The sequence below is a fragment of the Suillus clintonianus genome, assembly GCF_016758775.1.
Source record: "Suillus clintonianus strain FC179 chromosome Unknown DEU56scaffold_89, whole genome shotgun sequence".
In the NCBI taxonomy this organism is placed as follows: Eukaryota; Fungi; Basidiomycota; class Agaricomycetes; order Boletales; family Suillaceae; genus Suillus; species Suillus clintonianus.
In genome coordinates this window covers 93,946-119,423 of record NW_024539313.1, presented here as the reverse complement: position 1 = coordinate 119,423, position 25,478 = coordinate 93,946, and the positions used below count along the sequence as shown (strand labels likewise).

The following is a 25,478-nucleotide window of genomic DNA, read 5'->3' as shown; positions in this document are numbered from 1 at the left end:
GAACAAAAACAACAGTGATGATAGTACACTTTCATCTACATCGCAGTCCGAGCGTCCTTGATGAACTCATGAATTCTTGTCAAATTTACGTCTTGACCCCAGTACCGCAGTGCCCATCAAACGACCCATAGCATCCAACTTTAACGGCATGTCAGGCTTGGATTTGGATGCAGGGGCTCTCCTTCTCAGCGGAGAACCTGCCGTCTGCTTGGAAGACGAGAGTGGCCTCGCATTACCTCTTTCTTCAGTAGCCCTTCCCTTCCCCTTCGCAGGTGCGGCAAGTTGTAACGAGACTTTCACTACCTTGGACGATCGCGCTCCCATGACGGCGTCCTCATCAGTCTTCCGCTTCTTCGTATTAGCTGCTTTGTTGTGCCCAGTGCCGTCACTTTTGAGGTTCCAATCAGAGGTGAAACGAACCGCAGGGTGGTACGGTCGATCTTCGGGAAGTGGTCGATCGCGGTCGTCCACGCTCTCCGTTGTTCGCCTGACTCGTAGCCAGGCACCACCGCGACTTGGTCCTGGCTGATATTCCTCGCCTTCAGACTCATTCTCCTTGCTCGACTCGTTTCCATAATCACTGTCAACATCATCGAGATTGTCCCCTCGAACCTCACACACATCGTCTAGCCAGTCCTCGTGAGCAGCCCGCTCAAGAATGTCAGGGGCGTTTCTATCGACAACCAAAAGAGACTGCTCTTCTGGATTTTCTGCGATTTGTTGAATTTTTTTAAGGCGCGTGTTCTCGTCCTTGAGAGCCTCGCATTTGCTTTTGTGTTTTTCGTACTGCCAGTGCAAGGTAAACGAATAAAACCCGCCATGAATGAATGCGTGCTTACCAACACCTTGAATTTGTGCGCACGATGCTCAAAGTCTCTTGCCCTCTCTGCCAACTCTTTCATTTTGCCGTCTTGTTCTTCGTTCTCCTTTCGTGCTTTTTGCGCATCTCTTTGTGCAGTCTTACACTTTTCCCTCCACATCTGCTCGCCACTCTCAGCTACTTCGTACTTCTTTTGCCAAACGGCACATGAACGCTCGGCTTTGCGGCGCTCACTTTCATGAGTCGTGATTTTACTCTTGAGGTCAGCATGCTGCGCCTCGAGAAGGTCATATTCCCTTTGCAGCTCCTGATGTTGATCATCCAACTCATCGTGCTCCTCTTTCGCGCTTGACAAATTCCGCTGCAGCTGTTCCAAGCGCTTATTCAAGCGTTGCAGTTCCGACGCATTTTCACGCGTTTTCTTGCACAGGCTAATGACACGCTCCGTAGTCGAATCCGGGTCATCCGAAAGCGTGAAGTCAATATCAACACCCGAATCTCTACGGGTGGATTGTGTACCAGGTTGTGTGAGCGACCGATGGGGATTTAAGAATATTTGAAAGGCGTCCTTGCGTGCGATACGTTTGCGACAGGTGGGACATTTGAAAGGCGGAGGTCCGGCTTGGAAGAGGTTGTCTATGCAGGTGGTGCAGAAGCCGTGTCCTAGATACAACCAATGGTGATTTCAATGGGTTGGACATAGTCAGGGTTTGCACGGATGACGGACTGACTCACCGCACTTGAATGTCCGCACATCTTTTAGCGGAACACCATCAAGGTGTATAGAGCATTCCACCAATAGCTCATCCATATTCTGGCGCGCTAGATGGTGACCTTGAAAGATTATGAGCGTGCATTTCTACGCACGTATCAGAAGATCGACTACCAGACTCTGTGCACAATATAAGCTCAGGTAACGATTTGGCGATCGTTGGGTGGATGTTAGTCGGCGAAAAGAAGTAGTAAGTGGTATTCAATTCTCTAGAGGTGATGATGATCCTGATAGTAGTATGCGCATACGTTTATCTCCAAACTATTAGCAGAGTAGAACGCGTTCTCATCAGGAAATCGGCCATGAGATGATTTTGATAGATACTTTTGGTAAAATCAGATCAAAAATCCTCGAATTATATCCAAATATATAGTAACATAAAAGCACCGGCACGATTGCACAGAATGACGAGAAATTGCAAGAAGACTCTAATATCGATGAAAACATGTATGTCTCATAAATACGATACATTGTAGATAAACTGCTGAAAAATGTCCAGCATCTCTCCAAAAAAGTGGTCACCTACTGCCTGCACTTGGCTTTGCGATGGCTGTTCGCAACCTTACTCAGCCGGCAATCAAGGTCTGCAAAATCCTCCTAACACTGACACAAAATGGTCATTGCTGACAGTTGTGACATGTCCACGGTAATGCCTTGTCAATCTTTCTACTCCAACGGTCACCCACTACCTGTAGGTACCACGTTGAACCGGTGTAACTCATGTCTTAATTATTGATTCAGCGAGTCTGTCTCGTGTAGCCAGGGATGAGATTCACGTTAACTTCTAACAGATGTATATACAAAGTAGCATAATGATTATAATACAGAGTACTGGAGTTAAAGACGTGCTCTTCTCACCACGCACCACGCGTAGAGCGTCTTCCATCGCGGACAACAAGGTTGGAGCCGCCAAGGACCGCAATATACTGGCCATGATGCCCAATGAAGTGTATGGACGATATTTTTGGGCATTCCGAACACACTATAGTGAAATAAAGTGCGTTTGATATTGAATCATACAACGCCACAGAGGCGTCGAGCGCAACAGCCAGAAGAGGGCCATCCGGTGGCCAAGCCGAGTCTCTGGGCATCTCAGAACGGAAACCGAAAGACGATCTTGAGGTCCAGGAAACTAACGGGCGGTCACAAAACTGCGGCTTCACACAGAACGTTTGCACATACCTTCTACATTGCCCTTCTTGTCTTTGATACTCCGTATTCTCCAAGTTTTGACATTTCTATCCTCACCAGTAGTCACCAGCTGGATGTCATCTGAAGGACTAAAAGACAGAGAAGTGACCTTGCTCAGGCCATGCGGCCGGTTACCTTGGTATTCAATATCCAAAAAGCAGATTTCTTGTCCCACCACCATATCTTGAGGTATATCTCGCCACGGAATGACTCGTTCCCTTCTCGCCGGTCAATAGTCGCCATCCACTCTCCTGACGGCGAGCTTACCACACGTTCTACTCGCGATGGCTCCAACATCTTGTCTTCTTGTCTTGACACTCGGTTCGAAGGTGACACCTCGAGCTCTGCAACGAGCATGGATGACGAAGGAGAGTAGGTTTGTAGTGAAGAAGGATGAGAAGAGGGAAGAACGAGTGTCGATGATAACGAATGGACTGCAAGTGGTTTGGCGGAGGACGAGGACGCCCAGGCACTTGACGTGACGAAGTCTAAGTTCAAGAGGTAAACACAAGCAGGTTCGTATGACAGATGCAAAGGCACGCACCTAGTTTTATGCGAGAAAAAACTCGCGATAGCTTGAGCGTGGCAGAACTGACAAATGCAAAACTTGCGTCCGCCAACCCAAGAAGGTACTCTTCCTCAGCAGCAGAACCGCGCGAGACCACAACAATTTTGATGGCCGAGCCAACTCGGGATACAAACTCCTTCTTTCCGGAGTGCAGCTGTCATATCACGAGAACAGCTTCTTCACCGCCGGATAGCAGATACGCCCCGTTCGTGGTGAACGCAATAGATGAAATCGCATGGGCATGCCAATGAAGCATAGAGGTTTGCGATCGCTTTTCTACGTTAGTAACTACTGGCCTGCTCTGGTTTAAGCAGTACCATAGCCGCACGACACCCTTTGCGTCTCCCGTCGCGAAATAGTCCTCTAATGGATGGACCGCCAAACACGTCAATGCATCGGTTGAAACGTATTTTGTAAATCCAGACTTCAATGCAGAAACTTGTGCAACATAGGCTTTGTGACCCGCGACCGCAATCAGCCATTCACCGCTTGCAGATACTGCAAGCCCTGCTGTGTACCGGGTCTTGCCTACCGGCGTGACCTGAGATGACTTGTGCCATTTCGCACCTGAAGCGGGATTTTGAGGCTTAAGCGACACACGTAAGATGATACAGCTCTCTTCTGATGGAGCCTTCGCAGACCGGTTCTGTTTTGGCTGCTCTGTAGCAAGAGTGAAAATCTAATCGTGGGTTAGAGACGCTAGCACTCACCATCAGCATTTCCGCTTCCCTTCTTCGCTTTTGCAGTGGCAACAAAAACGTAATCTTTTATCTTTGCATGAGCGCACACGTGATGGATAGGTTGCTCGAGGTTGATCGTGAGTAACAATATGCCTTCGAGAAAATCCCAAATTTTGAGAGTGCCGTCCAAAGAAGCGGTGATGAGTTGAAACACATTGTGTGCACTGAGGATAGCAGATGTGATGATATCCTGGTGACCATCATCCTGTGGCCCCGGTAATGTAGAAACCACCTTGCCAGATGATGTAGAATGTATCTTAATTCTTTCCCCGACGATGGAAAAAGAAGTGGCTGATCAGAGAGTAAACAGATTAATTAGATCGCAAAACATGATAAATACACCAAGGCTACGCACCTCCCGTCTTTCGTGAATATTGGTGGATGTGAATTGGAGTTCGAATCAGTCTGGGATGTCCATGTCAGAGGTTTTAGTGGCTCTAGTTGTGGCACCCCGCTTCCGTGTTGTTCATTCGCATTCTCCCTCTCTTGCTCTCCCTGCTTCTTCGTCCCCTGCACGCCTTCCTAAACTTTCTCCTTCTCTGTCTCTTTCGTCTTGTTCTTTCTAGTTTTCTTCTTCACTGGGGGTGGCGGACTTGTGGATTCTGCGGGACTTGGCGGGAGTGGGACATCCTTTGGCAGACGGGGAACGAAAGGAGTGTGATTTATGACCTTGACCGCGGTCATGAGCGATCGCGAAGCATTAATTCACAGGAACCTTTGCAAAAAATGTCACTGCACTTCGCCGGTGTTTGCCGTTATATGTCCCGGAAAGGAAATCAATCGGAACGTGGTGGAACGCGAAAGAATAAGTTATTATAGCAGAACACCATGCCGCTACAAAACCTCGTATACTAGTATGTAGTGCTACAAAAACATCCTTTTAATCTCGTATAGGAGATCGGCCATGAGCTCGAGGTGATTTTAATAAATATTTGCAATATTACCTAGTCGGCGATCTATGACACACTACCCTAAAGGGACAAGTAAGTACTATCCTCGGCCATCTCCCACATCTTCAGCATATCAACTAGTCAGTATGGGCCCTCAGAATAAGGTGAGTAACACAAGCGATCGCTGATCGGCCACTCACCGTACGAGTAGCAATATAGCCGCTACATCAAAGATCAGACCAACGGGTTGCATGTTGTAGTCAGATTGGTGTCAGAGCGATGGAGTCGTCGGGTGCTGTGCAAAGAGGAGTATCGCAGGTACGAATCCAACTTACCAATGCTCAAGTTCGTTTCTAACGTCAATAGAAACGGGACTTATAACGTGTTGAGCGTTACGAAGATCCGCAGAATTCCAGAGGACTTGCGGACGGAGTCCCTTGCCGCCACTCAGAATCGAAATGAGGCTTTGCGTGGGGTCGATGTTGAGGAGAGTGTGTTGAGGAGTGGGGCGTCAATCTCTTAGCTATGCACATCAACAACATCGGCCTGCAAATGCGAGCAAACGTCATGCCAATATTGAACTCTTCATCCACCCTTCGATCAAGCTATAGTAAGGGTCATTCGGGGGCATCTTGAAGAAGAGATCCGTGAGGTGCTGGTGCGACGTCGCAGCCGAAATTTTGACGGCCGTATCAGTATCTGAATCCCAAACACGTGCTGAAATCGCCACCCAGCCATCCAGGTCTGAGTCTTCGGTGTTGGCAATGTAGTAATCCGGTGATGCCTGCAACAGTGCAAGGATGGAAAGGAGCATAAGGTCCTTGTCATCAGCGTCTCGGACGTGAAGCGCTTAGCCTTGGGCCGAGATGCTGCACGGCGAATAGCTCCATCACTGTCGTATTCACTCAGCCGTACAGAAGCAGTCTGTAGGTCAAGTCGATGAGCCGAGAAGTAGGTGCAATACTGCGGGTACACATTTACCTTGTAGATGCATCTTAAGCGCGGTGAGATGGCGATCTGGAGCTTCTCCAAGGACTGCTGCCAAGGGAGACGGGGTGCCTATAAAGTGGCTCAGTAAAAGTAAAGGCATCGCTGTATTTCAAGCACGAACCTCGATGGACAGGGTGGTAGCAGCCTTGATAGCACAAATCTTCATTGCATCGGACCGCTCAGGCTCCAAACAATCCAAGAACAACGATATTGATTCCTCTTCCGACATGAAACGGAATACAGCGACAAGTGCCTCAGCATAGGAGGTGGCGACATCGATTTCAACAAACGAGTCCCAGAATGGCTTCTGCCCGGGTGACTTCTGCAAGGTCGACTGCAGAGAATTAGTATAGGGAAGATCGGATACCAAAATGTCACCATTACCTTGATTTCATGGGAAATGTCTGCTGCAATATGTCTGAGGGGCATTTCGCCATCGGACGATATCCGAAATCCAGCTCTACACATGTCGATCGCACACACAAAAGAGACATCAGCGAGCTTCGAATTCGTGTTTGAATGCCTGAGTAGGTCCTCTACGAATCGGATATCCTTTGTGAAAACAATGAGATCACATTATACATCACTTCACGTCAACCTCACCTTCCTGTGGCTGGATTTGTGAGTTGGGAGGTTTGTGGAACGACTCTCGACATCGATCTGGTAATCTGGCGACAGGCGCTCAGCAGCGAGACAAGCAAGGACGGTCAACGTCGGCCAAAGCGCGCGCTCTCGGCCGGGCTCGTTCGCGGAGTGCAGGAGGTCGAAGACACGCTCTGGTGCACCCTCGAATCTCCCTCTTGATGTCACTGCCTCGTTGTATTCCTGCAGGCACATTTCGATCCAATTCCAGATTGCCATACGTAACGGGATGGCAACCGCTGTCTGAGCTTGTCGTTTCATGTTCACGAGAAGAGGAGAAAGCTCATGCAGAACTTGAACGAGACGCGCTCTGTCCATCGCACTATGAGTCATGAGTTGCAAATCAATCGTATCAGGGTTATCCTCCGTCGTGTTGGCGAGGAAGTGTATCTTCTTCTGCTAGTGCAGCGTGTACTGCTGTACTGCGAACCTTGATAGCTACGAGTGAATTGAGAGCAGATACTGCCGCCTCGAATGGAACGAAGGCGGCGGTCTCGTATGGGAAAATAAAAGTGTCGTTGTGCCGCCTGACTGCATATAGCATGACGAGCCCTTCCGTCTACATTAGCCTAGAAACGCGAACGCGTGGCATTACCGTGAGCCGCTTTTGTTCCTAGATATGATGTCCTACAAAGGTAGACTTCACATTGAACAATCGGAGATGGAACATGGCGCAGGATACCCACCAATTTAAGCCGGAAGCTGAGTTGAGAAATGATTTTTCTCTCCTGTGAAGGGGACCAATGCAAGCCGTTGCAAGTTCAACGATCGCAGAAACACCTCGTGTTCTCGGTTCGTGAAAATATTGGCCGCTACGAACATATGTGAGTACACCTCAACTCGGAGCATAGCCTTAAAAGTCCCGGACCTGGAGATTTTTCCTGATGCGCTTGTCGTCTATGGCAGTGGTCTGAGTGACTTTATCGCCTAAAACGCATAACCACCTGATTAACTGAGCGGCGAAGAATAAATACATACTTCAACGCCAAGAAGACCTGGGTCTTGAAATCTCGACCTGACGCCAAGTCCTTCGCAAGCTGCATAAATCGATCCTCATACTTGAAGAGCCAGGGGTCCTTCAAGGCGTTGCAAATATTGTTCCAAGAATTTGAATAAGACGATTTCGGATCTGACAAGTAACACGTTCAGTAAGCTACTCATCCACTGTGATGATAGCTCACAGATTTGCATTTGCAGATCTCCTACTGCGTTCCGAGGTGTTCGAATACGTACAGTTATACTGTCGCAGATCATATGCACCGCACTTTGTGCATTAGCAATCAAGACATCGACGAGGCCAAAGACACCTTTCGCAGGCTGATCGGAACCTTTAGAGCGTAGCAATGCACCATGATACCAGCATTTAATGACAGACTCCAACACTTCTGTTGGGTGAGAGCGGAATAGGTGCTCCAGGGCTCTTCGACGACGAGTATGAGTCCGTTATAAATGAGAGACAACGAATACGCCTCTGGCCGCAGGCCGATGGTGTCATGCCACACCATGTCGACCCACACTGCGAGCAACACACGGATGCCATCATGGTGAGATTTATACCCGGGTGAGTGCGACTGTATGGCTTTCAGTGGTAGACTAGACACCAAACATCATCAAATTACTCGCCGTCAGCTGATCTTCGACAACAGCAGATGCGTTGTCTGTAGTGAAGAAGACATCCCAGAATACCTCCCGACTCAGCTCCAGATTTTTCCTGAACTGGAGTGTCGTCCTCTTGTGAATTGACATCTGACTGAGTCAAGTGAGTCAAGCCAAGCACAAGTAACCGCTCGAGCGCATTGAGTATGACGAACTCAGCATCAGTTGCAACCCGAGGATACTTCTCGTTAGCCATTGGCTGGTTTGCCTTCAGTGCATGTAAGAGGAGCAAGCGTAGATGTCGAGAAAGACAATCAGCGATAGGAGAAATGACGCTCTGAAGGGCAGGTTGGAACTGCATCAACACAAAATCTAACCAGTGCTGCATCACAGGACGATTCCGCGGGACCGCAATACCATCTATGATGGTTTGTGCCAGCAGGGAGTTGATAGTGTAAGTCCTTTTGGCGGATTCCTGTGAGCCTTCTGCACTCCGATCCTCAGGAGGCGGGTTTCCGTTGTAGGCGTAAGACAGTTGAGGCAGATATGATGGAGTGAAGGGACCGCAACAACTTGTTTTGCAGGTCCAACCAATGTAGAGGAACAGCTTGCCAATGACCGCTGGTTCGAGTATTTCAATGGCGAGCATTTCAATATCCCCTATGGTTTGGAGAAAACCTATGACAGAGGATTGTATGACCGTGTTCAGTGGTTGCATAACCGGAGCACCTTGGTGTTTGGGTTCGGACTGAAGGACGAAAATAAAGCGCAATCAAAGATAGGGGGTGCAACTCACCTTGACAATACCTCGATGAGTGCATCGAGGTAGCTTGTCTCGGCATCTATCCCGGCTGATGGCAAATCGTTAACACCACAACGGCAAAATTACATCAACAACCTTTACCTAAGCTAAGCCTATGGAGCAGTACATGGTCGTACGAGCGCCTCAGGAAGGTGCCGCGTGCAGACTTGGAAAAACCTTGACCGCCGAACTGGACGATCGAGAGTAGGATCTCGAGCAGATGAGCGACATAGCGCTGGACAAACGACCTCTTCTAAACGTAGCCCCTGATTTCTTTGTCGCTTACTCTGCTACCTCAAGGGATAGAAGGGTCCAGAAGGTCGCGGAGGACAGGTTCCAGTACCCTTTTTGACCCATTTAAGCTTTCTACCCAGCCAAAAGATCTGAAGTTAGCATTACCTGATATACGACCTCAAGCATCGCATCCACGTTTCTCCAATGCGCAGGCTTGGATCATCGTGCTTCAAAGTCTCCAACACTATCATCAATGGCACCTTCAAGCGCACTTCATGGAGCGAGTCATCCTCTGAGAAAAAGTTCAGTCAGAATAACCATGACATATGTTGACTCACCTGACGGCCGCCAAAGTACTCCAAAAGCATGTGGGCCTCGTAAACGTTTCTGGACTCGGGAGAGCACTTGCTCTGCGCTATTATCGATTCTACTTCATGAGGCCGCGACATTGATTCTATGGACCATATGAGGCTGACAGCTCGGACGTGGCAAGTAGCCAAGTTTGCATGGAGGTATCTGAAAAGCTACGAAGCCAAGCTTTTTAGATCAACACCAGATGCGGTCAACGGATACGAAATTTCTTCGCCATGCGACTAACCGGTCTTTTATCCGTCGACAACTTGGGGCTGAGCTTCTGTGCCTCATGCAAAGACAATATCAAAGACACCACCTGGCCCACCAGGGTGAAATTGACAGCCTGAAGATAAATGCATAAATTTCCTGGTCCCGGTCAGAGAACATTGCATGACACACCTCCAGGTCAAGACAATTGAGCATCACCGTCGCTTCAAATAACGGGTGACCGTGGCTGGTGTCCATATAATCGGGGACGGTCAGCACCCCATCATATATTAAAATCTTGCGGTGTCATGGCAGAAGATTCAGTGAGAAGAATTAAGGAACGTACTGGATTGAGACAAGTTGGGCGTGAGGCGCTCCAGCATTTGACCTTGCAATCGAGGTAGGAAGTCTTGAATTACATGACCACGAAATAAAAATAAAAATATAATTACATGTTCATGAGGGCAAATTCGGATCAAGCGGCCTTCGAGATAAAGCCTGAACGACATGACATTGCTGCATGAGTGAGTCAACGGAGCAGTGCTATTTGAAATATCAGTAAACGGAGCCAGAATTTGTATAATCTTTCACCTTTTGACATGGTACCATTCGGCATTGGGCACCACCCAGGGGAGGGTTTGGTCAGCTTAGTCAGCATCTAGAGTTATCACACGAGGCATCAGCTCGTCTGTTCAATGGTCAGACTGGTCAGAGTCCACTTGCCCCAGCGTAACGGTGATTTCCACCGAGGTCATCATCATTGCCCCAATCATGGGATCATGCACCGCCACGAGGTGTCTTTAGATTTACTAGTACCCAGTCACTCAATCTAAGCTGGCCTGGAGAGAAAAGCCTGGAGATGCGATCACCAAAACTAGGGCAGTTATAATATTAGTAAACACAGCTGTTGAACATGTACAGGATCATTCACCTGTTGACATAGTCATACAAATTACATCTATCCCTGTTGAAAGGGGATATACTTCAGATTGTGCTGCTTAAAAGAAAGTTGAAATGATGTGACATACCCTAGAACAACCCTGGGTCCACGAAACAGAATGCATTCGAGTTTGCCAGAGGAGGATAGATAGAGCCCGAAGCCCAAGAACATCATAGCCACTATGAAATGTTCTAGTGAGTGTCCAAGTCCTGTTGGCAACTGAAGGAGACCATCCCAAGCTTCCAGTCCTGCATCGAAGGTGCAGAGATCGCTAGAAAGTCGATCTCAGTACAAGGAGAATGCTTGCAAGGCAAAAATCCCTTGCAAGCTTAGAGAGGTGTGTCCATCATGCTATGTGTCTATAACTGAAATGTCAATGAGTGAATCATCACGAACTAACAAAGAAAGCACGAACTGGGGAGCAGGCGAAGTCACTAGGCAAATCTGGCACAGGAACATCTTGCAGAACTCTACTCGGAGCTTGTCATGGTCCATCTCATGGCGCAATGGAAAACTTACATCCATCCAGCCACAGATCACGGTGAAACGGTCTTCGCTTTCCCTGCAGAGACAAGTTGATGATAAGCCTGAGACACTGGCAGATAAGACGATTCTTCCCACACAACCCACCTTGAGGTTGACTTAAGGAGTCAATACGCACATACAAATACACAGAAATTCCTAATTGATTCACCATGTGAAGATTTATTCAAGGTCAAGTTGAACTTCAAGGCCTTCAAGTTGCTCTCGAGTTTGATTCCACAGAGATGGGTACTTGCATCTCCCAAAAAAATTTATGTCCTCGTGAGAGAACCAAGTGTGCACCATGGAAACACAATCTGTGACGCCTTCATATGCTGATCGATGATTCCTCGCTCCCGCCTATAGTATTAACACTCGAAGATATGTGGGATTGTGGCCATCTGGCCCTGTAGGATACTTCCAGTGCTCGCCATGATCTAACTTTGTAGTTGGAGAAGATAATGATCTGGCAGGTGCATGACGATGTGAACTTGAAATATGTTAATACTAGCTATTGGTCTGGGCCAGCAGGTGAGCAGCTGCGGGCTGTACATCTTGCGATGTTGACGCAAACAGTCTTGATATTCCAATGCCCGTTCCTCGTAACTGTAGATATGTAAGGTGTAAGTGTAGTATACATGTGTATGTAGAGGTTGATAACGACGACAATATGAGCGGTGTTTGACAAGGAAGGACGGAAACGATATCTCATGGAGATGAAAGCGGTTCAAAGTCGGCAGCAACACAATGCACATCTGTGAATGACCTACAGCAGCTGAAGCCTTGGTTGTTTGGCAAACCACCCCGCCGCGGGACGTCATTGGGTTCTGTTATACTGATGATTTTAACGACATCTTCCATTACTCTTCCCTTCTTGTCCTTCCCGTTCGTTCTAGGAGATTTATTCTTGGGGTTTATATCGAGGACGTGTTCATACCTGAATGCCGGTCGTGGTAAGTAACGTTAAGCAGTATACAAAGGGCGCTGACATCATGAAAGGCAGACTCATTATCGCCTCCGTGAACTTGGGGTACTGGTCCGGGTTTGCGTACATAGGGGCGAGCGCGGAAATGATGATTTCGTGCATCACTTCATGCTTCTTGTATGACGTGATGCTGACCTTGTCCGGTCCTTCTCTTAAAATGAGGAGCATGGTGTGATAAATCTGAGTTTGTGTTAGCGCTTGAGAAAGGTTAAAGTAAGAGAAGGACTCACTAATGTCAGCAAGTTTGCAACGGTATCTAGGGCCACACATCCAACCGATGCGCAGAGCTCTTCGGGAAACAGATCCGCTATTCTCGCAGACCGTTTTTCATCAGCCAGCCTGTCGACTGGGATAAGAAGCGCCATCCAAAACAATTCCCTGAAGAGTTGATGCACCACAAGTTTGGCAAGAGCTTCTTGAACCTAAATGACGGAAAGTTTTAAGGTAAATATTTTCAAGCATGAATCTGTCACTTACGGCTTGAGTGTCCCCAGAATTCAATACCGAAAGAATTTGCTTGATCGTTTCCTTTCTCTCGCCCTTTGCACAAAAGCCTGTGATTGGCGACATGACACCTTTAACGACTTTCCTCAGCTCGGACTTTGTGTTATCGAATAGCGAAAGAAGCTGTTCAAACGTGTTAGGAGGGAGCGAAGGCAATGGGGAGATACAGCGCACGTGGGTGCGGATAATCCGCCATCCGACCGAGGTCCTTTTTTTACCGTTCTTCAAGATCACTAATTAAATTGTAAGATAATGACGCGAATCATGAAAACACAAGGCACTTACATGGCTGTTCCCTAAGATCTATGTACGTCTTCCCGTCGATTCGGAGTGCAGTTAGGAAGCTGCTGGTTATGACCATCCGTTCGTCCACATCAGAGATTTTGAACGGGTTCCCGTACATCCCGACCCACAGACTACCCAGGATCAGGGCCTGCGTGAGCTTGATAACGCGGTACCAGCAACATATTTTTCTCCCCAACAAACGAAGGATTTTCGTCTTGTCATGCGCCTCAAGCTTTCCCCACAGATATTCCGAATCTCGCCATTTCAAGTCCGGGTGAAGATCCAGGCTGTTGATGGGGGCTGGTTCGCCTGTGACGACCTCGCCCAGCTCTTCCGAAGGGTTCAGTTCTCTGAGGCCGCCGGTGTGGAGATCGAGAGCCGGCCAGTCGATGCTGCCGTCATCGAGAAGATGCATCATAGTCGATGACTGAACGGAAAAGGGGGCGTGTGGTGCAAGGCCCAGGAGGGTGTCCAATATGTAGGCATCGTCTGTGTCAGCCAAAGGGGCTGGGGGAGGCGGCTGGTCGGTAGCGAGATGTGTCGAGGGCATGGAGTGCCCAGACGTTGAGGCCATAGGCTCGTCGACGGCGCAGCGCGATAGCTCGTGCGTATACGGATTATCTTCGAAGGCGGGATTGGCGGGGTGCGAGAATTCATTTGAGGACAGCGGCGGGTTGAAGGGGATCGACGCTTGCAAGAGCTGGGAGAGCTAACGAAACACGGTGAGTATAGAGAAAAGGGCATTACAATGAGGTCAATACTTACGAACCACATCTTGCCTGGCTTCCCTAGGATGTTGGGTCTACCGTATGGGGTCTCGACAAGAAAATACGAGTCACCACGCTATGTAGATTCCTTTCAGAAACGAATGGCAAAATGTGCGTAAGTCTCACCGTCACTTCAAACAACGGGTGATCGTGGTCGACGTTGAAATTGTCGGGGACAGTCAGCACCCCGACAACGTTGAGCACCTCGAGCCAAGGACTTTGTTCTACGACGGATTGATCGCACTATAACCCAACACCGTGAGATGAAATATGTAGGAGAGACGAAATCTTACATATAAAGCGGATACTTGCCCATACAGCGCAATGTATCCGACCACGACGAACCGACGGCCCTTGAACCCCGCAAACGGGTGCTGAAAGCGCAGATTAAACCGAGACGACGTTCGATGGAGGACTGGCAAACCTCCTTGTGCTAGAAAAAACACGTCAGAACCGCCCACCGCACGCAGCCCACCGCAACTTACATCCAGCTTAACCACGACAAAAACTGTTCTTAGTTTCGTGGTCGTAAAGGTAGGCGTACACCATCATTGACTTGTAGTCTGATGGTGGCGTTAACAGATCATGGATTAGGTCATATAGCAAGGACTCACCTTGCGCTATCAAGGATTGAGTTATGGAGCAAAACGGAAAGTCGCGGCAACTCAATAAATATCACCCACTCACAAGGACCAGCCACTCTGTAGCGATTAGTAGTGGGGGCCACCAGTCAGCGATGGCCAAAAATCGATGATGGCCAGAGTCAGCGATGGCCAAATGAGTCAGCGATGCCAGCAATAGGCGATGGCCACCTAGTAATGGCCAGGACGTAAGTTGAGTGATGGCCAGGACCTATTGATCATGATTAGGGAAGGAAATGACTCTGCGCCCATCCGCGCTGGGGTGTTGTATGTAATTTAATTCTCATAATCCAAAGTGTAGTCGGTGTACATTTCGTCTAGCGCCTCTATGAGCGTCTCCGCGCTTCCATTACGTCCCTGCTCGAAGGGGATTAGTTCTTCGACGCCAACGTGGTCTTCATCCTCTTCATCGGCCTCGCCGTCAGCTGCATGTCGCAAGTGGGCGTTTACCAGGAGGCTTCGTTCGCTTTCCACATTTTCATCTCCGGTCTGGATGGTAGGGTGCGCATCTAAGCTGGGGTTTGCTAAGACACCTACTCTATGAGAATATACGTGCCCAACACCGAGTCCATAGTGAAATCGCATAAGGGCGTCGCGATCAACAAAACTAGTAAGTGTTGTAGTATCAGTAAACACGGCCAAAATATATAGGATCATTCACTCACCTGTTCACATAGTATTCATGCCAGTCGTATTTATCTCCCGCCAGAGGGGAAATTCCATCGCCCGGATTGCGCTCGCCTCGAGAGAAAGCAGGTATTATGTGACATCCCCTAAGCACAGCTCCTGGGTCCACGAAGCCAAATGCGTCGGGATTCGATAAGGGTAGGAAACGAACGCGGCCCAGAGTATGCGTTTCCCAGTCGTGGCGTTGTACGGATTGGTACCACCTAACAAAGAGGAATTCGATTCGGTGGGATTCAAAGACGTTTCCGGCTAGGACAGCATTGACATGGTGAATGCCTAGAACCTTGGCATAACGGTAATTTCCATCGAGGTTGTCATCACTGGGATCACGTCGGAGGAGCATGATATTGGAATGAGGAGTCTTGGGGTTGATGACGTCTTGAGATCTTCGCACATCGTATGATGTGAAGTTAAATCGGGCGAGATTGTGATGGTAAATTCGATTACGTTTAAATAAAATTGTATTGCGGTCATTGTCGGCATGAGTGGGGTTCTCCGCAGAAGATCCGGAAGTCCCAGCGTCAAGGCGATCCAGGATATGGATTTTCAAGCGTGGCAGGAAGTCCTTAGTCGCACCTCAGAATGATGTAAATTGCAAGAAGAAATGAACTACCTTGATAGCAGGGTCTCTCGCGTTATTGCGGAGGTAATGACCTAACTCGTCGTAAACTTTCTCGCTTTGACCGATATGATGGTGGAGGCGAGGATCACTTGCGGTTTCGCTAGACTCCACACGCGGGGCCCGTTTTTGCTGCCGTTCTTTGATACGGCGTAATCGGGTTTGACGGCGTTCGATTTGCGTCAGCTGGTGAACGAAATCCTGTCGGTCAGTTCGACCGTATCTACTTTTCGGTGTACGATGTTCTAACTCCCCCTGACAGTAGTTTAGTTGGAGAGCGGGCAGGCGATATATAAAGACTTACAGGCTCTGTACTGTATGAATCAGTGGTGCCGAAGCGACGTATGGAGGTCACATAATCGCCTAGAGCATGGAATTTGTAGGTATTCAGATTGAACGACCTCTTCCTCCTGGGCTGCCTTGGTAATGGTGCGTCCAGCGGTTGCTTCGGGCTCGCCCTTTGTTTCCCTTCAGCGTTAGTCCCTGCCTTAGGCTGTTGAGCTGTATCCCCTTCCTCCTTGCCATTCATCCCGCCTTTCTCCGCCCGTTTACTTGCTTCCTTTGCCTGCCTACGAGTTCTCGCATCGACTTCGCGATCGAGCTCCTGGGTACTGTATGCACTACACACCTTCTCCTTAAACTGGCGGAACTGGTCGCCAAGTTTGGTCGTTTGCAGGTCGAGAATATCTAAGGTGAGGTCGGAGTGCATCCGAAGCTTGGCAAGTCCGTGCCAGTGCGCCATGGTGAAAAGGAGATCAATCACAATTTTGTTGTGAGAATCGGGGAGAAGGCCTTCGAAGACCGGAATGGAACACTTGTATAAAGTGAGTTCAGAAGGCCTTATGAGAACCATGCTAAGAACATACCTGTAAGAGATCCTCGAAGTTGCGCGCAGCCATGTTTGACATATCAGAGGTATTTGCAGAAAACCGCCTGATAGTCGCAGATCCAAATGGCGGGACCTGCCGATACCTGTCAGAGGTGAGTATGGGTATGCCAGACCATCATCAGATAAGTAGCAGGCACCTTTTATCAAGCTCAGTGGATCAGGTTCTTATCCAAGGCGAAAAGGATTCTCAGTAAGTGAAGTAAGAGCATGCGCCAAACCCCGAGTTCAAACTCGTGCAAGAGGTCGACGACGAGTGCGACAAACACGTCGAATCCAAACGCGCCAAGGCTGTCGGATAAAACATTCTATTCGAGGGTAAGTCGAGGCAGCAAAGAGGCTCATGCTCATGCTCACCGGGGATGGTACCCACGAATCAGGCTTGAGCAGCGACTCAACTCGGGTACTATCTACGCCGTAATTCTCGTTGTAGATGAGGTTGCGTGCAGGTGGTAACCAGCGGACTCCTCGAAGCATCGGACCTCGCCAACGTTGATCGTCGCTGCCTATCGCTGCTCGTTCCGAGATTGTGAATTTGTGCGGTCGGTATGAGACACCTTGGACAAGGACACCCTCCCAGCTGCCGAATCGTTGCAACAAGGACCCTGACTGTGGTGAGCTTCGACTTCCTATGAATAATACCCGCGACTTACTTCTCAGGATAGTCCGCTGAGTAGGTAAATATACGCGGGTAAAACCGGCGTTTGATACCATCACAGCATAGTATTACAATCCCATGCTTGTAAGCCTCTAGTAACTCATCGTCGAGCATGACCTTCCACTGGGCTTGAAATAATTCACGATGACAATGTGTCATGCAATCGCGTCCAACCCCCTTGCCATTGGTGTAGGTCCCTGTGAAATCCTTGAACTGAGTCAGGAAGCTGCAAAGGCATTAATGAGCATAATGAAGAGAATTCATAAGAGTCGCTGTACCTTTTGAAAGTAGGCGACATGGTTACTCAGATTGCAGGACGGTTTGCAACGGCGGTATTTCGATTCATTCCCGAAGTACATGTACACCGGCCATAGCCTCGTGTTACCGAATGACGTCAGGTGCGTGGCATCCGACCAAAACATGAGCGCGACAACCACGCGGGGTAAGTCGCATCCTACCTCTCCGGGGGACTCCTGAAGCTCACGGTGCGCGTCCATAAAGGCCGGCGAAGTGTACAATTCACCTTGAATATCCACTTCACGGGGAAGATGGGGAGCGCTCCATCGTAATTTATAGGGCTCATAGTGGAAATATTCATCATCATGAGAATTCGAGAGCTTTTCTCGAATGATAGAGACGATAGATCTATGGTAAAGATCTGCTGCCGGGTAAGGTCGAGCATCCGGGTGGGCTGTAGTTCGAGAAAAGGGCACTTGGATGGTCACTTGTGTTTTGTGCCAACCCGCATCCTCATCCTCCCATTCATCGCCCCACTCGTCGTGAGTACTCGAACCTAATTTCGAGTTAATCCTGTCCCATGGCGTACTCCGCACATCGTCAGGATCATAATCTGAGCACCCGACGATATCGATCAGCTGTTTAAAGTCCTGATGGGATTTCTGCGCGGTGCCGTTCCAGTACCAGTTACCGAGCTCGAACTGAGGACCGGTTCGGGTATGGGTGAAATGCGAGGTCGTAGGGTGCAGTGGAGGAGTCTGGCTTCGCTGGAGCGACAGAGCTTATATCTTGAAGTGTCACGACTTCTTCTGGGTCGTGAGAAGGGGGGTTGGATGAGAAAAACTGCCGTACTAGTCCGAAGACATTCTTAGCTGTACGGAAGGGAGGGGCTCGAAACGATGTACGAGCACCGAATGGATGTGTCAGTGGGAGTCGCTGGTGGGTTGGGATCCGCAGGGTAGCCGGAGGGGACGGTCGGTGGAGGTTGCGGGAGCACGTCCTCATACTGCCTGTAGCGTAGCGGCATGGGAACATCGACACGCCGGCTCCTCCGCTGCGCCAGTGATAGACCCTGGTCTTCGTCTGTCTCCATAGGTGCGGCGCCGAAATTGGTATTGGATACTGTGGCGGGTGCATTCTCTTGCGACGAAGAACCTGCATGTGAAAGCTCCTTCGGGACTGCCGATGAAATTGAACCAATGTTGGAATGGGTAATGGATCCCTCATTCCAAGACACCATGCTAGGGCGGGCATACGGTCTGCCACTACCGTCCACCCGGGACCGTTTTGTGTTGCCTAAAAGGTCTTTTGCCTTGGATAAGGCGGAAAACAGTCGCTTCTTGCCTTGCGCGCACGAGCGTTGATGCTTGGTATAAGCGCTCTCCTGCGTAAAATGACGTAGGCAGGTGCACCTGAAAGGACTTGGATTCGTGGATGGATCTGCGAGGTTCATGAGGAGCTGAAAAGGACCAGGGTGCGGTTGAGGCAGGATGAAAGGATTTAGGATTTCAGGAGTATGTCATCAACAAACTTTAGCGCTGGTGACGGCCAACACGATTACCGAATCGCCATCATAGCCCGAAATTCCCACAGGCCTGGCTCTGGCCGTAGGCTAAAGGTGGGGAGCTGGTGCACTTGATGGCGCCAAGAAGGGCTGGGTGGGTCATGGTATGGTTAGTGGCGGCCTGATAGTATATGAACAGAGGAGAAAACACCACCTTGCTGCACCGGACTACCCAATGGAACCTCCATCATCACCCTCCTCTACCATTACTGCCCCACCTGACTATCGTGAAAACTCTCGGAGGTTAGCGAAATTGATCGCGGAGGCTATGACCTGCCGTTACGCCCTCCTGCATTATGACAGCGCCTCGAAGTCCATGATTGAATGGTATTGGTGAGATTTCAATTCTGTGTGAATGCTAGGCATGACTGAAACAATGCAGGCCTGCCGATAGTGATGGAGAGAGGATTCCGCCGTCCCATCTAGAGAAGTACCGCAACGGACACGATTTTAAATACCCGTGTTGTCTATGCGCTGATGGCGGTGGAAGAGGGGCGTACATGGAGGCGGCAGTGTACTCTTGGCGGAATGAGATTGCCGGGAAGACTGATTGGATTGCAAGATGTGCATCAGATATATGCGGATACCGTGGTCAGTATTATCCATGCCTAAGAAGCACCAAACTCACCATCGCACAGTGAGAATCGACGTGTATTTCCAATTATCGTCTTTGGGCACCTTCCAATACCCGCAAAGAGGTATGAGCTTGCTTTGCTGTAGCACCACAACTTCATTGACGGATGACTTAGATCCAGAACAACGAATCTTGCCTATCGGACTCGAGTGGGACCACAGAGAGCAAGCAGAATTGTTGAGCAGGCTTGGCTCTGCCGATGGCGATGGGATTCCGGCGAGGGAGTTCCGTGTTCTGTTTAAGCGCTGCAAAAAATGCATGCGAGTCAGAGTAAGGAGGGCAATGAACCGTCATACCTGTTCAAGAGGAGTGCAGAAGGACCGCTGTTATCGATAGAAAGTTAGTGCCTTGCCCAAGTGTCGCGTTTAGCGATATAATAGTTAATAACATACATATAATATTAACATACATCATGATATTCACGCTTGAGCGTGAGTACTCTGAGTCTCGACTCAGACACCACGTCACTGATACGTAATACACCTCTGATATTGGTGCGCCAGCGCGATACAAGTTCGTCAGACTTATATTTATTGTCGACAGTCTGGTAGACATCACCCTCTAGATCTGTAGTGTACTTGTCAGACTTCCTGCTAGGCAATTAAAAAATGTATTGGAGTAGCATATACTCAGCAAATTCAGTGCTACATGAGTGAAAGTCGATCAAACTTCTCAAAGTGCCCCGGTGACCTCACAAGAACATCAAGAACATCGTCGTCAAGCTCCTCACCATCATTAGCTATCACTCCATCCTCCTCGTCCTCCTCGTCACTGCTGGTCACTGTGACTTAGGTATCCACAAAGGCGCGGAATGCACGATCTTCATACAGAAGGGCGGTCAGAAACTTACACGAGGCAGTTCACATACCTGTTCTGTGAAATACTCGAAGAGCGGCGCATATCTCCATCCTTTGAATTACTTTCATTTCGAGCACTTTGTCCTTATTCGAGAGAATGACACGTGGAAGGTCGGTCGTCTGTTGAGGATTGCGCGGGATCACATGAGGCCAAGATGCAGGATATCAAGCTGAGAGTCAGACGTCAAACCTTAAGCTTCAGAAATCTGTTATCTGCGCACACCGCAGTGCGGCCCACAATGTAACAATGTCAAAATTTTGCTTCCGATAATCACGTGACCAATGGATTCACACGATACTCGATACTGCCTGGTGACAAATACTATGTGTATTCCTTGCTACCCCCCACATAGAAAGACACCCAGAATCCCTCGCAGCAGCTGCTGAAGTCCTAGGGCGCACCAACCATCGAGGATGGAGACGCGGATTTTGTGATTGATATCGTTGGAACTAGAGAAGATGGTCACAACACGTTTAACGTCAGTACCACAGGATTATTTTGCATCTGTTACGGTAACTTGGCCGATGAGTCAAACAACAAGCATCAAAGCAAGGGTTCCACATCTTCATCTGGATCAGCGGATCTCCTACAAACCCTCGACTGTTTGTTCGCTGCCCCTTCGCTTTCTCTTGCTATGCGGTTTCATCCCTTCAATCCATTTGTGACTTATCAGTGCGCCTCATGATCACACGATGCTCATCTTTGGTAGGACCACAATCGGTCGTAGTTGCGCACTGGTACATATGAAGCTATCCGAAGTTTCTAAGGTAAGTTCTACGCTTGTGAAAGGCCAACGGGATTTCTTTGTTCGAACATGGCGCTTATGCTTTTTACTATCGCAGTTCTTTCGGGTCAAACTATCTTAATACATCATAGGAAGTGCGTTAATCACCGTCTGCATTGGCTGCTATTGATTATGTCCCTGGTTATCTGACACGTTTTCGATCCTAGCAGATTCAAGCTGGCCTCGATTAATTTATTTAATGCAGCGGCACGAAGCCGAGCGTTCTCGACACAAGTCTCGAATGTGTTGAGCCTCCTCGTCATACTCTCGAGCATTGGTAGGGCGCATGATCAATGGATCGATTCATCAGTACGTAACACTCCACGTGTTATAGGCAGCCGAGACTAGCAAGAGGGATCAACATCAACGGTGTTGAAGATTCTGCTTTGGTCTCGTTATATATAACAGCGGTTGGTCCTTACAGATGCTGGTACGTTCCCGTTACTGTGAAATCATGACCTCTCCCGCTAAAACGAATATTTGCTCAGCAACGATTAAACCTACTCCACCATCGCTTTCCACAGCACAGACGGATCAGATGTTTTGGAAAGATCTCCGATGTCCTCCTATTCCGAGACAACTCCGTCATAACCCTGATAAGCCTTTCCACTTCGGAATGTTGCTCAATGTATCTTTCGGCATAGGCACCACTTTGGGTGAGCCTTAAATACAAGGACATAATTCATAGGCACCTAATTGTAATTGACGCAGTTGTTGCCAACCTGTACTATTGCCAACTAACAAAAAGGGGAAAAAATCTATGTACGTAAGTCAATCTTCACAATGTATGTTTGCAGCCTTGATGAATGTCTCCGAAGTTCAATTATCGGCTTCTTTCTATATCACATATGACGAAGGGGCAAGGTCTGGATACTCCCAGCATATGATCGAGACTTGTGAAGCTAATGTTCCCTCAGAATACCGACGGTTTTCAAGTCCTTATTTAATGTAGCCATTGGAGACATGGCTCACGGCGTATTCCGAATCCAAAGTAGGAGTCCCCTAGCAGCGAACGAATTCGAAATTCAAACTCAGGGCCGGGCCTAGGGCTATAGGCTAATGTGAACTCCAAATTCACACTGTGCAGTAAGCTGAATCAAAGTAAAATTCGAATTTTCGTACCACAGTGCTGATGCAGCCCATCAGAAATTCAGACCTTGGCCAGATTAGGAGTTCCTGTGTGAGTTGGATCTTGAACCACAGTCAAGAGAAATTATTAAAGGGGTCATAGCGAGAAATGACGGTCCGTTTCGAAACATGCGCGGCAAGAAATGATTCTTTGGCTAATTTTGAGTTGCTTAGTATACGCGTGCCACATGACTTGGAAAATCCTGTGTTTTAAAATCCAAACATGTATATAGCCAGTGACTTGAGGCTGCAGCTGGCTGCAAACATATTTTTGAAGGCTTGCGGCCAGATAATTTTAGATGGCCAGATAATTATGATGGCCACCATCGTTTTGATGGCCAGAATTTGATAGTGAGCGCCGCTGAGGTGTATTTGTAACAGTAGTGTTCGACTTCGATGATTTATAGTCACCGCAAATAGTGAACACCCACTTGTGCACTACCAACCATGACGACCTGTATTTCACCGGAACTATTCGATTATTCAAGTGATCGTACAAGTATTTCTCAACTGTCCAACATATTAGGCTATAAATTCATGGATGCCTACATAGGACTCACAGCAAATCAGAAGGTTAGTAGATAATTGTACATCTTTTGTATATCCTGATTTCCTTTATTTTCATATAGCTCCAGACTGAATTATATATTCTATCATACTTGCTCAAAGATCGAGTTTATCCCGATGATCTTTGGCACCTAGTCGGGGAGCGCAGTATAGAGGCGAAGCAAGAGGAAACCTTGGGCAGGCACCAGACCATCTGTCATAGTGGTGACGGTGGAAGGCACGCGGCCGTGGAGCGATTTCTCATGGAAGAGAGGAAGAAACGGTGCAATATGGAGGTGTCTTTATACTCGCAGGCTATCGGAATGTTGGAGCAACTCCGGATGCGTAAGTTTCTTAAACTTTGAGATGCAGAGACGTGGTCCTTACCTTCCCCATTCAATAGCACATATCAGAGCGCCAGCCAAGCATGAGATCAGAATTCCCTCAGCAACCTCGAGGCATGCGGCTGCACGTTTACCATGTGTACCTTTACCCTGTGCACCTTTGGCTTGCTCGATTGCTACGCGAGACACATGTGAAGCTTGGTCAAAAAGGAATGGTACAAATTCCATCATGGCCGCAGGACTTTTTGGTAAATCCTGTCTATTCCCCGCTTCCCATAGGGCAAGGTCAGCATCCGTCATTCTGATGGTCAGTACTGCATTTTTCTGTTTGGCCGTGCCCAACCATCTCTCTACAGCGCATCAGCCCCTCGTTGCCCCTGCTGAGCACATGGGTCACCGCCGAAATACAAGAAGCCTTTTACGATGCATTTCGAATGGAACTGCGCATGCAGGCGGAGCTGATGAAGAAGTCCGTTGCTACTAGGCGTAGCAACGCCTACTTACGCAATCTTGGGCTAGATCTACTCATTCTGCAGGCCAAGATGCGCCGCGCCAAAGCTGAAATTCAGCTCTATACACTAGCCATTCAAAACACCTATGAATCTGACACTTCTGACCGCAGTGAGCACAGACCAACTGGGTTCTCCCCCACAGCTGATGTCGTTGCAGGTTCACAGACATCCTGGGGTCAAACTATCCCACAGCCTCCGCCCCCAGAGGCACAGAACTGCTATGCCGAGGACATCGATGATGTCATAGACGACTGTGACGATGATGGCACAGACGACTGTGACGACGATGACACAGACGACGACTGGCACGGATGACGACGGCGACGACGAAATATGCTCATACCGTTAGTGCACTGCACTCGGTTGGGATCAGTCTTGTTTGAATTATTTAATTTTGACCCTCCTTTAGGAGGGCTCAATCCGTGATGAGCTTTCTTGCGTTCATATCTACCATTGCTAGCTGTCGTATCGCCAATGTAAAACACTATCAAATAGTGTGTTTTTTGTACTTCTGGTGACGGAAATTGCCTTGGCACCATATTGAGAGTGAAGCGTGAAGAAAAATCACCACAGCCTGGTTCTGCTCGAGTAGTAAACGAGCTGATTGAAGTATTAGTTAGCCGCAACTTGCAAGCCGTACGAAACCTTTCATCATGTCATTTTGTAGGAGATGCTTACGGTCAACCATCCCCACAGCTTTTGCTACGCGGGAGATTTTACAACAATATTGAGAATTCGGGGGTGCGTCAGTTACACATGCAACTTGACGTTTGTGAATTCGGCTACTTACAGCTTTAACTGTATAGTCAGTTAGTTACGGAATCCGGATCTCGCCGCCGATCACCGAGTTGAATCACTATGGTTCAATACGTCCTCGATACCACCACAACGTTGCAGGACAAACATAGTACTTGCTACCATACGCCCTCTGCGTTCAACGTTTATTCTTGATCCGAGTCAACTTCGGTCTCGTACTCTGCTAAGCGGAACAGTCAGTTTATTTCAAGAGCATGCGCCAATCCGACATACTTGGAGCGGGAGAAGGAGCGTTCCATACGATCTGATGGGGTGAACAAGTGCTGATTTCGTCTGGTGCGTATTTTTTCAACACCCTCGCCCGATGATTTTCCTCCAACCAGCGCAGTCTGTACTTTTGGTGCAGACTTTCCAGCCTGGAGCACTCCATCTCCGCCAGCTGCAGTCGCCTTTTGAGATTGGTGATGGAGTCTTCCTCGTGTTTTTCATCGTCGTTCACTTGTGGGGCCTCCTCGTTCAGCGTAGGGGGGCCGATACCATCAACATTTGCCTCGCTAGTCTACGATGAGCTACGAGAGTGGTTGACGACGTTGACTGACCTAACACTGGCGAGTTCTTCGCCGCTTTCGTCGACGTTGCCCACTAACTCGATTCTAGATAAAGGTATCAGCATTTCCCTCCGCCAGGTGGGTGCATCAGGCTTACCTCAGGGTTAAGTTGATACTACGTCCCTGCACTTTGAAGTTCTGACCCCGGGATTGTGGCATGTTGAGTTGGACGGACGATTTCTGTATCGACGAGAAGATTTAAGGTCA

General features: G+C 48.7%; 7 protein-coding genes across 7 annotated transcripts; 2 read left to right on the top strand and 5 right to left on the bottom strand.

Moving 5' to 3' along the window:
* Positions 1–66: 66 nt before the first annotated feature.
* On the bottom strand, positions 67–4,775 carry DEU56DRAFT_916626 (uncharacterized protein; the record flags this gene model as incomplete). The annotated part of the gene is made up of 11 exons (XM_041357878.1): positions 67–786; positions 840–1,483; positions 1,556–1,654; positions 2,458–2,724; positions 2,775–2,853; positions 2,919–3,271; positions 3,328–3,505; positions 3,680–4,011; positions 4,062–4,382; positions 4,447–4,453; positions 4,620–4,775. The coding sequence occupies 11 exons, from the start codon at positions 4,773–4,775 to the stop codon at positions 67–69; spliced, it is 3,156 nt and encodes a 1,051-aa protein (XP_041204468.1).
* Positions 4,776–6,358: 1,583 nt separating this feature from the next.
* On the bottom strand, positions 6,359–6,979 carry DEU56DRAFT_690874 (uncharacterized protein; the record flags this gene model as incomplete). Its single annotated transcript, XM_041347125.1, has 2 exons — positions 6,359–6,523; positions 6,575–6,979. Coding segments are annotated over 2 exons (570 nt in total), but the record flags the coding sequence as incomplete, so codon positions are not given.
* A 487-nt stretch (positions 6,980–7,466) lies between these two features.
* Positions 7,467–9,613, bottom strand: DEU56DRAFT_962153 (uncharacterized protein; the record flags this gene model as incomplete). Its single annotated transcript, XM_041359354.1, has 8 exons — positions 7,467–7,557; positions 7,592–7,742; positions 7,795–7,930; positions 7,963–8,129; positions 8,300–8,957; positions 9,017–9,060; positions 9,114–9,201; positions 9,584–9,613. 8 exons carry the CDS (start codon positions 9,611–9,613, stop codon positions 7,467–7,469), a joined length of 1,365 nt encoding a protein of 454 aa, XP_041204466.1.
* Positions 9,614–11,779: 2,166 nt separating this feature from the next.
* Positions 11,780–14,358, bottom strand: DEU56DRAFT_759367 (uncharacterized protein; the record flags this gene model as incomplete). Its single annotated transcript, XM_041350307.1, has 11 exons — positions 11,780–11,874; positions 12,039–12,205; positions 12,258–12,433; positions 12,484–12,675; positions 12,731–12,880; positions 12,932–12,990; positions 13,043–13,751; positions 13,808–13,885; positions 13,936–14,052; positions 14,103–14,242; positions 14,319–14,358. 11 exons carry the CDS (start codon positions 14,356–14,358, stop codon positions 11,780–11,782), a joined length of 1,923 nt encoding a protein of 640 aa, XP_041204465.1.
* A 4,918-nt stretch (positions 14,359–19,276) lies between these two features.
* On the top strand, positions 19,277–22,424 carry DEU56DRAFT_759366 (uncharacterized protein; the record flags this gene model as incomplete). The annotated part of the gene is made up of 13 exons (XM_041350306.1): positions 19,277–19,434; positions 19,484–19,692; positions 19,740–19,799; positions 19,851–20,005; positions 20,434–20,703; positions 20,988–21,265; positions 21,303–21,360; positions 21,470–21,472; positions 21,786–21,807; positions 21,866–22,033; positions 22,089–22,139; positions 22,175–22,241; positions 22,295–22,424. 13 exons carry the CDS (start codon positions 19,277–19,279, stop codon positions 22,422–22,424), a joined length of 1,629 nt encoding a protein of 542 aa, XP_041204464.1.
* A 528-nt stretch (positions 22,425–22,952) lies between these two features.
* DEU56DRAFT_759365 (uncharacterized protein) lies at positions 22,953–24,222 on the top strand (the record flags this gene model as incomplete). Its single annotated transcript, XM_041350305.1, has 5 exons — positions 22,953–23,078; positions 23,135–23,396; positions 23,455–23,702; positions 23,752–24,016; positions 24,065–24,222. 5 exons carry the CDS (start codon positions 22,953–22,955, stop codon positions 24,220–24,222), a joined length of 1,059 nt encoding a protein of 352 aa, XP_041204463.1.
* Positions 24,223–24,848: 626 nt separating this feature from the next.
* Positions 24,849–25,430, bottom strand: DEU56DRAFT_916620 (uncharacterized protein; the record flags this gene model as incomplete). Its single annotated transcript, XM_041357877.1, has 4 exons — positions 24,849–24,886; positions 24,937–25,217; positions 25,263–25,316; positions 25,369–25,430. 4 exons carry the CDS (start codon positions 25,428–25,430, stop codon positions 24,849–24,851), a joined length of 435 nt encoding a protein of 144 aa, XP_041204462.1.
* Positions 25,431–25,478: the final 48 nt, after the last annotated feature.